The 13,002-nt window shown below is 42.3% G+C and overlaps 1 protein-coding gene across 6 annotated transcripts in view; it reads right to left on the minus strand.

The window, feature by feature from the left end:
* The window catches only part of WASF2 (WASP family member 2), a 67,951-nt gene that overhangs the window by 13,606 nt on the left and 41,343 nt on the right, over positions 1-13,002 (minus strand). For 5 of the 6 annotated variants that reach the window (XM_053919993.1, XM_024554436.4, XM_045190727.3 and 2 more), the window contains 2 exons: positions 6,705-6,880; positions 496-630 (listed from right to left, as the gene is read on the minus strand). In XM_053919993.1, the coding sequence (XP_053775968.1) occupies positions 496-630; positions 6,705-6,837 (268 nt within the window). In that variant the 5' untranslated portion in view covers positions 6,838-6,880. Of the gene's footprint in view, positions 1-495; positions 631-6,704; positions 6,881-12,819; positions 12,938-13,002 lie in introns of all 6 variants that reach the window. The other variant, XM_053919991.2, reaches the window with a different exon arrangement.

Consider the following 13,002-nt stretch of genomic DNA (forward strand, 5'->3'; position numbering starts at 1 on the left):
GGGGAGGCGTCAGAAAATGGACGGCAGGCTTTGGAGCAAACACTGAGTCACACCAGCCGGAGAGGCCTCAGCTGCTTCATTTCTTGGCTGCGGCTGTCTGCAGCCAGGTTTTTTTTCTCCGCCTCTGGGGAAGCCCCACAAGGCTGTCAGCAGCCCAGCCATTTCACGACGGAACAAAAATGAGGCAACACAAAGGTTTACTATGTGGCCAGATCTCGCAAGCCTCTCCTGAGGAAAAATGAATCTTCCAAGTACTTTTATGGTAGCAAAGTAAGATTGGGGGAAGGGGATTTGAAAAAGGGAATTGGGGGAATGGGAGAGTGTGTGGGAGTGTGTCAGAGCTAAAAGGGTTTCTCTGCCCCACCCAGACTGGTGTCATTTCAAAACAGAACTCCATAGGTCTCTGTGATTTTTACCCTTACTTTTATAAATCAGGAAAAAAATTCTAAGCAACTGCTCAATACAGCCTGCAAACGCTGAGCTCAGCTTCCTTACCTTCTTCTTCCTTGGGATCCAGCTGAGTGACTTTAACTTGTAGGCGGTCAACCCTCTCAGCAAGAGAGCTTACCCGAGAGGCAAAGGTATTTGCCTGAGTAAAGAGCTCTCCAAAAATGTCCTCTGCATATTTACCTGAAAGAAGAGAGAAACCAAGTCACTAGTGGATAAAAGTGACATAAATGGTCAGAAAAACTGGCCATTAAAGATCATATTGCCCACCCCTCCCTGCACGCCCCCTCAAGATGGGTTGGGTTATATGTAGGTGCTTGGTCTTGGAGGTAGAGATAGACCCTCCAGAGCATGGACACTCTGCATATGTTCTATAACCAAGAGTCTTCTTGGCAAACTCTGAACAGTCAGAAACCTCAAAGCGGGCTGAACAGAAAGGTGTAACACAAAAAATGAATCCTGGAAGGGCAGACTCTATGTCTACACGTTTACCTATAGCCCTAAGCCCCTTGCTACTCTGTAAAAGCACCTTGTAAAATGGTTCTGGAAACAGACTGGTAGTTAGAAGGACCTTCTAGCTGTCTACAATTAACATGAAAAATAAGAATTATACCCTCAGTGAAGCCTTTAAAGTATATTGAACAATCATGTGAGAAATTGTATCTTCGAGGAGCCCTGAACTAACTTATCAGCAACTCACAGCAAAAGACTTACAACTTCTTCTAAGGGGTGAAAAGCTTATTTTACGTTTTATAACCTGCAACTCTGAAAGTCTTGCTCTATAGTCCTTCAAATCTACATCTCAGGGAAAAAGAGAAGCTGAACCTTCCTGAAAAACAACATACCAGTGGTCTCTTTCCACAATGTCTTGTTGTTTTTTTTTTTAGAAAAAGAAGAGTTCCGTAGATTTCTGTATTTTCAACCCTGGAATGCAAGGAGAATTTGCAGCCAAAGAAACATAACAGCAATTTGACGCTACCTTCATATTGTCATTCCAAGCCACAAAGCACATTCTTGCTAGGAATGAAAAATGGTTCTTACGAATATACCATCTGAGTTTTTTACTTGCATGGTGAAGGCAGGCTTAAGTGACTGTGCTCAACCAAAAGATAATTTCTTTGAGAACTATTTAAAGCGGGCTCTGATTCTTAGCTTCTAAACTCCTTTTATGCTTAATCCACACTTGAAAGGAAAAAAATTAGTCCGAAAGGCCAAAACTGCACCTTCTTGGGCGAACTGCAGTTCACCTTCCCAGTGTCACCTGAAGAGTAGGGATAAAACCAATCAACTGCATATTTTGAATTGCTGGTAAATTTCATCAATAAGGAGTTCCTAATCAAGGAAAGGAGCAAGTCTTTGCACGCTGAATGGTTTTGTTATCGAAACAACCATGGGAAGCTCCTGGGCTCAGAGGACTCAAATTGGCTACTGAGCTGCATTTCCACTCTGCAGGCTGAGGATCCTACATGATCCCTGTCCATGATACGGCAAAGTTCCTGCATCACGCTTGTCCAGGTAACAGAAAACTATGAGTGTAAGGTTGAAGCAGAGAAACACGCAACATTACTTCTGGAAAATAAATCAGGCTCAAAAATATCTGTTGCCCATCCAACTGTTCTGAAGGAAAAGAAAAACCCAAATTAACTTACCTTTAGGTCACCAAGAGAGCACCCAGAATTTCCTGCTGCTCAGGGGAGGGAGCAGTGATAGTGGGAGTAGAGGCTTACCGTGGCATAGGGTTTTCAAAATAGAAATCTTATAAAGAAACCCAACATATAAAAACGGTAACGTGGAGAATGCTATTGGAAGAGAAGGGGTGGTGTGAGGGTTTCCCCACCGTCACGCCACATCAGGCCCTAGGCATACTTAGAACTACTTGATGATACATGGAGAAGCAGTGGACTTCAAACCAAAATATATGGATTTAACTCTCAGTTTTTTCTATTTACGCCTGTGTGCTCTTCAGCAAATCACAACCTCTCAGCTTCAGTTTCCTCATCTGTAAAACAAGGATGACTGTATCTACCTCACCAAGTTGTGAGATTAACTAAATGAGCTAAAAACGTAAGCTGTTACAATGAGATTCTTCCTTATATTGCTCAACCATATCAAATAACTTTTAAGAGTGGGAATAACTACTGTTTTTCGGACCGTAAGACACACCAGACCATAAGACGCACCTAGGTTTTAGAGGAAAATAGGAAAAAACCCCTGCTCTGCCGCAGCCCCCTGCCCCTGCGAGCCAGGTAAGCTACATTCGGACTATAAGACACACCCCCATTTTCCTCCCAATTTGCGGGGGGTGGGGGGAGTGTATCTTATAGTTTGAAAAATACGGTAAATATCCCAAGTTGTATGCTTAGAGAAAATTTTAAATACAATTTCAGTCAGTAATTTGATAGTCCCTATTCTTCGAGTACTAAAAATTAGTCCAACCTTAGGAGAAAACCAGAGTGCCTTGATCCGAGTTAAATTTCACTCATTCATATTACCAAGACAGACCCTCTATGACATCAGAACATTCATAATAGATATCACACTTTGCAAAAGATTTTGGAAGCAGTAATCAATTTTTTCCCCTTTGCAGTAGAACTCTTAAAACAAAATCTTATGTTGAACTAGAACAGGTGAAACTGATTTTAAAAAAGGTGAAGCTCCCTTGTTGAAGTCTGAGTGGGAGCCTTGGAGCGCTGCCACCCCCACCCCCACCCCCTGCCGTCTTTGGCATGGCCCACTTACACTTGGTTAGAAAACCCAGTATCAGAGTATGACTTCCTAATGACCCAAGTGGGGGTTCCACTCACCTAGGTGGTCGAAAGTGCTGGCTGGCTGGCTGTGCCTGTACTTCCTAAGATATGGCAACCTAGTATGTGAAATATCAATCTCACTGCACTAAGGGAAAACAAGAATTCTGGATATGCTATCACGAAGCAATCCACAGCTGTGGAATTTTCAGTTTTTTGCCTTATCCATTCCATAATCACACTTTCTTTACTAGCCCAAGCACTTCTGGTTACAGTACAACGCATGAAGCCAAGACCATGAGCTTGAAGCACAGGTGGGCCCATTCCTGTGCCCCTCTCTGCTAGATGAAACCCTAGCATCTTTCAAAACCTGGGTCAAATGTAACCTTCCATGACCTTCCTTATTCCCACCAGGTCTCCTACTCCCTATAGATAGTATTTGTTCCTTCTTTTTCTGTATTCACTGTGCACCAATAGCATGAAATGCTGAAGAGAATACAGGCATGAATCATTCAACAAACATTTACTGAACTTCAACAACACATGATTTCTGCCTTCAAAGAACTTTTAAGAGAGAGAGATAATTTTCAATATAATATGGTAGGTAATAATATATGAATGTAATAGGAGCTCAGAGGAACTTAGTCCAATTTTAAGGAGGAAATCCCTAAGCTGGGCCTTAAAGATCAGCTATAGGGATGGCAAGGGCTCTCCCGGCAGGGGGAACAGCAAGGGCGCTGCGTGGAGATATGAGAGCATGCGCGAAGAGAAACTACATGTAGTTGATCACTGATTCTTTCTTCTTTCTTTTTCCCCTCTCTCTTTTTCCCTTTTAAAGGAATCTTTTTAAAGACTATAAAATGGGAGAAGACAGATTGCAGAAAATGAGGCTGGAAAGGAAGGCAGGTCTTGAAGGGTCTTGAATGCCAGACCAAGGAGCTTAGATAATTCTATAATGAGGAACAGGGGAGACAGTTCTTAACATTTGTACTCTTAGTTTAAAAACACTTTTTAAATTACAAAAGTCAGCACAGCCTTAACTTTTAAAAATTCAAACAATTCAGAATTATAAAAATGAAAAGCGAGATTTGCGTTTTGGGCAGACCATTATGGCAGGGGTATAGGTTTAAGATTTATAAGATATTTGGATTTCTAGATTTAAGGGGGCTGATCAGAGAAAGGAAGGCCAGAGGGAGGCTAGGGTAATAGTTTAGGGAAGAGTCAACACAGGCCTGAACCAGGGCCCTGCTGACAGAGACAGGGAAGGGCGCTGAGATGAGAAAGCCTTGGGAAGTTTGACTTGCCTCTCACTGGCTGTTGTCTCTTTAGGCCAGTTACTTATTTTTTTGAGCCTTCATTTCTGCATCTGAAAAATGGGAATACCACCACCTACCCTCACAGAATTACTGAGGATTAAATGAGGTAAACTATGCCAAGATCCTATTTAAAACTGGCATAAAGCAGGCAATTACTAAATGTGAGTTTCCTTCTCACCCTCTCCCCATTCTTCCCTGAAGAATTGTTTATTTCTGTCTCTTCTGGTAGATTATAAGTTGCTAGAAAGCACAGACCATTTCTTTCTTTTTTATTTTCATTTTTTATTTCTTGATTTTAGGGAGAGAGGAAGGGAAAGAGAGGGGAAGGGAAAGAGAGGGAGGGAAGGAGAGAGAGAGAGAGAAACATCGATTTGTTGTTCCACTTATTTATGCATTTATTGGTTGATTCTTGTACGTGCCCTGACTGGGGATCGAACCCACAAACTTGGTATATCCAGATGATGCTTTAAAACCAACTAACCAACGGACCTACCCAGCCAGGGGCAGAGACCATTTCTTATTATGGCTGTATCCCCTCGGCATCTGGCACATAAAATATGTTCAGTACATGTTTATAGGATGAATAAAGGGTTGGTCAGCTGCAGGATATAAGGAAATCTTGTTTCTGTCGGCACAAGCTGACCCTGGCCCTCAGATCAGCTTCCTTAAGATGGAAGTGGTCTGATCACAAGTGGGAGAGTGAGAATGGCATCCATCACCACTACCCTGAAAAAACACCTGAGAGAGAGCATAACTCCTGCTGAGTGAGAATAAGAAGCATCATTAGCTAGCTGTCCTTTGTCTTATGGAGAAGGAACCAGTGTGTGATTGACTTCCACCCATTTGGCCTTCTCAGGGTGACAGAAGCAGAAATGATGCTTTTAAGAAGCGGTGAGGCTCTTTGCAGCCCTTCATGTGCTTCCTTGTCAGCCGCACCGCTGTTGCACTGCTGTCAACGTTCCTTTGTGTAAGACAGGCATCCACGGGGTTTCATTTCTTCATGACGCCCCTCCAGGTTTCCCTACGCCCTGGATCAACCAAGATGGTCTCTGAGCTAGGTGAAGGCTTAGGAATCTTGGACCCCATACATCATCTGGTCACTGAGCTCTGTCTCCGCAGGCCCCCATTTTAAAGGCAGGGTCTATTACCATCTAGGGGAATGCAGGCTTTCTTGATATTCCATTGCCTCCACTAAGGGCAGTGATGCGATGGCAGGGGTGAATGTCTGAAATAATTCACACGAAGATGCCTTTGCTAAAAAAGATCACTAAAATGGCATTTTGACGGAAGTTCTTATGGGGAGCTGGAGTGGCACTAGATAAATGCACAGCCTATCTAAGCATCTGCCCTTCCCATACCTCAACTTCAGGCAAACAAATTCAGCCTGATTCAGAATGAAATCCAAACCACATGCATGTACCCAACCCAATGCAGTCTCATTCATTCTTGCCAATTAAAAAATAAATTACAGTTAAGCTGGCTTTCCCTCAGCTCCAAAACAGACTGGGCTACTCCCCCATCTTCCTCCTAGAGAAGAATGGCTACAGCTACAATTTGTGTCACTGTGTGCTCACACAGCTTGCAAAACTCCCAATACCTCAGAGACTGCAGAAGTAATTTGTACCCTGAACTTGGACCTGGGGGCTTGCAGCACAATTAAATGTGTACCAGCGTAGACAAGTCAGCCAGAATCTCTCTGAGTGCATGTTTGCTTTACTCCTCTTTGGGAAGAAAGGGGAGGGGGTGTGGAATGTCGGGTAGATAGAGACTATTGGCACATTTGAGGCTTCAACAAAAGTCAGGCTACATCGAACAGCTCGTGCAATTACAGACACATTCCCTAACCCAAGATACTGTTCTGTGAACCTCCCACTTTACACACAGAGAATTCTGCTCTGTCATTCCATCTGCAGTTTCTGCTGCAGCCCTTCCTGCCACCCTTCCCACAGATTTCTTCTGAAGCAGGTGGAGAGGGAGGTGGAGGGAGCCTAGAGGGTGGTGGCAGATGAAGACAGGGTTGAGGGGAAGAATCTGTACCAAAAAGGAGCCTCTCTTTGGGGAAGGGGGGTGGGATGCATTTTTGCATTACCTAGGGAAGGCAGATGGGGGAGAAATAGGAACACGGGAGGAGAGGGAAACTAAATAAAGAGCACCAACGACCCCTGAGGGCAAAGCACAGGCTCTCTGCGGCACTCACTCAGGCTGCCCAGCTGTCGGATGACATTTGCCAGGCTGATGTTGGTCACGCATTCCAGCTCCTCGCTTCTAACGCTAGGCAACGTCTGACGGCACAGGTGCCTTGGCTCGATGTTCCTCGTTACTAACGGCATGGTGGACCTGCTTCAGGCAATGTTCTAAATGATGAAAAACAACCTAAAAAAGAAATAACAGGAAAGTATTACTCAACCACAAATTCCAGGCACACAGGGCTGTGTGAGTCTCTTTCTCTTTTGTCTTGCTCTGATCTAAAACAGCTTAAAAAAATATATCTTCTCTTTCTTTTTCTCTTTTTTAAGACCCATCCTCTATTCTCCCCACCCCCTTTTAAGGTTTGCTAATAGAAGGCTTGCTAGATAAGTTTAGAAATTCTGAACTGGTGAGTGCTGGCTGAGGTACCACGGCAGCATAAAAAATATAAAAACCTTAAAATAACAATGATGCTCCAACCACCAAGAATCTCCAGAGGCAAGGAGGCATGTTCAGAAAACAGCCCATTCAGCACATTCTAGATGGTACAACTCCTGTCCTTGGGGTGTCCATAGCAGGACAGAGCGGATTCCAGATGATCAATTACAAGGATCAAAAAAGAGCTGTCATCTGATAATTTCCACAATGACATTAAGTTGCTAATAGTGATTCCATTGATCTATCTACATCAGGACATAACTTCTCCCGTTCTTCCCTAATGGATGACTGTTAATGTACAACTAAATACTAGTTGCCAGTATCTATTAACACTACTAAAGTTTAGTCTGTAAATTGACAGAAAGAATATCAAGGAAAATTTTACATGTCTAATGTCAAACGTGACGCCAAGCAAACCGTGCTTTAAGATTCCTTTAGTCCTTTCTCTTCTACCCAACAGCTCCCTTTTTCTCTCCCATCTGGTCCAACACACCTGGGCCAAAGGCTCTTGAGACAGCAGGAAGTGTCTGGAGCAGATCCGGAAACGTTCCAGTTACTGTTTCTTCTGTTGGCTGAACCCCTTCCCCTAGGAAATCCCTCAGCACTTCAGGTTCGTGCTGAGCTATTGTTTTAGAGTTAATTACCAAATTCCTAGCTTTACAAGGATAGGAACGGGTTTTAGTCTCAACAAAATGGCTATGACTACAGCCAAGGTACACTGGGCTGTGGTCCTATTTCCCTATCTTGTGAAACTAAAGACATCCAAAACATCTAGTGATTTTCATGCTAGGGAAAATGGCAGATTCACTTCAAATAAAAAAGGTGAAACATTAAGGTAACATACCCAAGTCCCCAATATTCCAAACTCTCCTTAAGCAACAACAAAAAAGCAAAACAGAGGTTTACTTACATCAAATCTCATTAACACCAGTTCATCATCAAAAGTTGATTGTGAATACAAAATGCTTAAACCAAGCTAAATACCACAGGTCTTAAAAGCAAACCAACATACACCAGACCAAACGTTTTTTAAAAAGCCCTTCAGTCTCCAAGAAGGAGTAGAACCCTTTTGAACAGACTGCTCCTTGTTATGGACGTTCTGATCTGCTAAGAATAAAAATAAAACAGGAAGCCAGCAGCTTGGGGAAGAAGATTTCCTGTCACCAAGAGCAACAGTCCAAGAACCAAGAGAATCAACTGTTTGCTCATAACTTTGAACCTCCCTTTAATAGGCACTGTGTGGCAGCTGTGCCTATCTTTGGGGTGCAGAGGTGTTTCCTGAATATTTGTCCACTGTCTAAGGAAATAATTTTCATTCCGGTCCTCTGCTAAGTTCCCCTTTGACTCAATAGGTTTTCTAACCCCAACTCTGAACTTTCCCTTCCAGTCTAACTCTTTCCTCTTTTACTTAATGTAAAGGATATAAGGTACTAAAATGCAATCTTTAGTAACTTATAGTGAAAAGAGAGTTTAGAACAGCAAAGGAGGCAGGAGGTTACAAATAAAAGAACCTCACAAGGCTCTCTGTACACCATCTCAGGGATGCCCTTAGACTCCCATTAATTCAAGCTTTCTGAAAGAACCAGACACTCAGAGGTGCAGCCGAGATGGCTGAGAACAACCACTGTGATCCCCCCCATTAGCAGTAATTTCAGTCTTGTTCCAGCTTCTCAGAGGAGCTTAAGGGGCCAGATCTCCTTGAAATTCTGTGTTGAATGTGATCACTGACAGGGCATTCTAGAAGTTCTCTCTGAACACCTAATAGAAACTGGATTCCAGATGGCTAGGTAAATGCCAGACTGGGGAGGGAGGGAGTGGGTGGTAACTTCTAAGGCCTTGGAACTTTAGCATGTATGCTTTCCCAAGTGCTTTGGGAAAGCGTACACAAATGAAGCCAACTCTATGTCGTCTGGGTGGGATTCACCTGAGACCAATTTTCAATAGCAAGATGGCTTCTTGCCAAAAAAAGCCAGTTCCTATAACCAGATAAAGAGTACTGGAGAAGTGACAATAATTCAAGGCCCTGGCCAGGTAGCTCAGTTGGTTAGAGCATTGTCCCAGTACATCAGGGTTGCAGGTTTGATCTCCAGTCAAGGCACATACAAGAATCAACCAATGAATGTGTAAATAAGTGGAACAACAAATTGATGTTTCTCTCTCCCGTCCTCTCTAAAATAAATAAATAAACAAGCAAACAAAACAAAAATTTAAAATATGACAATAGGCCAATAACCATTAAGCCAAAACAATTAGAAAAGTGTTATCTGCTATTAAAAACTCATTTAATGTTTCAGAGCCACCAAAGAGAGACACGATTCCCTATTATATGGGATTACCTGCATCACTGCTCATTTTTGTCTTGGATAATTAAGGTTAGTTACATTTTGCATAAAAAGTATGGAATTAGGCCCTGACCTGCATGGCTCAGTGGGCTGTGTATATCCCTGCAAAGCAAAGGGTCACCAGTTTCGGTTCCTGGCCAGGGCACATGCCTGGGTTGTGGGCCTGGTCGCTGATTGGGGCACATGCAAGACGCAACCAACCAACTGATGTTTCTCTTGCACATTGATGGTTCTCTCCCTCTCCTTAAAAATAAGTAAAGAAAATCTTAAAAAAAAAAGAAGTATGGAGTTATGAAAGATATGAACTACAACAGTAACTTGACCATGAAAAAAATCCTACCTTCTGGTAAAGATAAACTTAGAAATGAGCAGAGACTTCTAGGCTCTTGACTCAACTTCAAGTTGTAGAGTTGAGATATATTGGGTTAGTACTCTGACTCTGACACTTGAAGCTGTGTGATGTTGGGCAATTTTCCTAGATACTAAGTAGTATAATATATATAAAATGTCCATTATAGAGCTATAAATTTAAAAAAAAGTAGTTATTTGTAGTTCATGAACCCTGGGCAAATCTTCCTGGAAAATCAATTTTATTCACTGATAAATATTTAAAACACTTTTAACCCTGGACTTATTATGTAATAGAATGCAACAGTCACATACATTTAAAGATGAAACCCCAGACTTCAATGAAATTTGTTGGGTTTTTTTCTGGAGGTTGCTCCAAGTCATGTTTCTGGACCTACTGAAGAACATACATTTTTTTCTCTTCTCCACTGATACTGGGTTCCTCATCTGAACCACAGAACAAAGAAATAATTAGAGTTCTATTTTTTTAGTTCCCCCTAAGACTGTACATAACTAGCACCATTCCGGCAGTGACAAAAAGCTAACACATTTACATACAATGGATGCCTAATGGCATCAGGGCTTAATTCTCTCATGGAAACCCAGTTGGGCAAGGCTCCTCTATCATCAGGAGTCATTTACCGGGAAATCTGTGGAGCACTGGGTGTTGAGGAACCACTGAATGAGGAAGTTAACATGGTAAAATTTGCATTTTAGACAAGTCATTCGAACAGAAGCAAAGAATTTGTATTTGGGCAGGAAAACGCTGGAGGTAAGACCAGTGGGGAAGCTCTCACTCACAGGCTAAGAAGGAGGAAATAGAAATGGAGAGGCCCACCAAAGCTAGCAAATACGAACTGAGAAACTGAAGACAGGTTATAGGGGTGAGTCCAGCTGTCAGCACTCCTGATAGTTTTGTACAGTTATATGCAAGAAGTGACACAATGTAGGGTTATTTATTGAAAGTTTCACAGAAAAAGCTAAGTGCTAGTGTCAGTTACAGAAATGAAGAGAAAGTGAAGAAAACCAAGAAAGTAGCGATTCTTAGCTGAGAAAAGTTCTGAATACATGGAAGAATACAGAATGCCCTGTCTTTATAGAATCAATAAAGTTCTTTTTCAGTTATACTTTAACTTAGTTAAGGAAAGTATATGATATAGTGATATTTGCTAATTTGGGGATTTGAGAAGGTCTTGCTTTGGGGGATGTTACATAGGAATTAAATTAGAACTACTGAGAAGATAAAAAGCTACAGGGAAGCAGAATTCAATGTAGTTAGTTCCTTTTAATTAGAGCTGTTCTTTCTTTACAAATCATGCTTCCCCTGTATCATCCTCTGGGTGACCAGCTATCAGGCATGTTGGAGGAGACATTCCTAGACTGTAAGATGCTGCTGATGTTGACAGGTCAGACTGGATGGCTTCTACAGTACCTTCTAAATCAAAGATGAAATAATTCTTACTCTGGGCTACAGTTTCCTCATCTGCAAAGTCCCTTTGGACTAAGCTAGATAATCTTTAAGCAGCTCTAAAATGCCTGATTTGCTTCTACCTATAAGCTGCCATAACCTCCTCTCGTGGCTAATATCCGCTTGCTAATATTCTGAACACAAGGCCAGAGGCAGGTCTTCTCCAGGATCCAGAATGGCCCAAAGGATGGTCCCCACAGAGCCCCAAAGTTAATTTATGTATACCTGAAAGGCTCCCTGACTGATCTGGGAGTTGGCTAACCAAAGAAATCAACAAACAAACAAAAACCTTTGAATCAGTTCCTGACACCCAGCCAGACTCAGCAACCCCCATTTTCAGCCCTGGCTATTTTCAGCCTAAGGGACTTGTGATAAGTGAGACAAATAAAAGACTTCAGGAATCCCTCTCTAGCCATGGCCTGGCAGTCTAGACCAGTGATTTTCAACCTTTTCCATCTCATGGCACAATAAACTAATGACTAAAATTCTGTGGCACACCAAAAAATAATTTTTTTGTTGACCTGACCCCTCCCACACACCAAAAAAAAGGTATAACTTCAATTCATTCACACTGGATGGCTACTGTTGTGCTGGTTGGTGTCATTTTTTTATTTGACAGTCGAAGGGTCAATAGATCAGTGCCCCTGACTAAACAGTCGGGTATCATATGTTTTGAAAAGGAGCAGCACACCAGTGGCCAGTCGTCAGTGGTCTAGACTGCCAGTACCATGACGGGATTCAGGGTCTGAACTGGAAACTGGATGCGGTGTTCTATCGGATCCCTTCAAACATAAGAGTCTCTAAGTCTGTGTATTTGAAGTGATATGGAATATTTATACAGCACATTTGGTCAGTATAAAGTCAGAAGACGACTTTGACATCCACCCTACACTCCCGGAACTCTCACAATTTTGATCCCAACAGCCTGGGCAGGAGTAGGGTGAGGTGAGAAGTAGGGACTGGGAGAGCCAACGAAGGTAATAAAGGAAGGCTGAATGTGAAAGGGAGGATGCATTTGTACCCCTTACTCTGCATCCCTGTTATTAACAGGGCAGAAGATAGATTGACTGCTTATTCTGGCAATGATGTTTATTACTAGCTGTTTATTATAAATAAATGAATGACACCTCATTTAGAGTCAAGGTCACTGATAACATCCACAGATTTCTACAGTCACATCCAAAAGCAAGTATATCTGAGCTACAGCAATAACCATAACAACAAAAATGCTTCTCAAGGCAGTTCCTCTTTGACACATACCCCCAAAAGCTGATCAGCAGTGGCAGGGGATGACAAACAACATGTGGGGATGTCTACATGTGGCAATTAGGACTTCTGCTTTCACTTCAGCATTTGGATGGGGGCATATAAGAAAAGCTTTACTTTGTAGACCAGTTTTTCTCTTTTAAGAGATAAATTTTTTTATGTTAAAAAATATGCATTCCACCCTTGCCAGGTGGCTCAGTTAATTACAGCACCATCCAGTGCACCAAAAGGCTGCGAGTTCAATTTCCAGTCAGGGCACATACCTAGGTTACAGGTTCAATCCCTGGTGCAGGCACGTAAGGGAGGCAACCAATGGATGCTTCTCTCACATCAGTGTTTCTCTCTCTCTCTTCCTCTCTCTCCAAAATTGATAAACATATCCTCGGGTGAGAATGAAAAAAAAAAAGACTATTCATTCCAAGGGGGGTCAAGAATTTCAACCGAGA

The sequence above is a fragment of the Desmodus rotundus genome, chromosome 3, assembly GCF_022682495.2.
Source record: "Desmodus rotundus isolate HL8 chromosome 3, HLdesRot8A.1, whole genome shotgun sequence".
Lineage (NCBI taxonomy): Eukaryota > Metazoa > Chordata > Mammalia > Chiroptera > Phyllostomidae > Desmodus > Desmodus rotundus.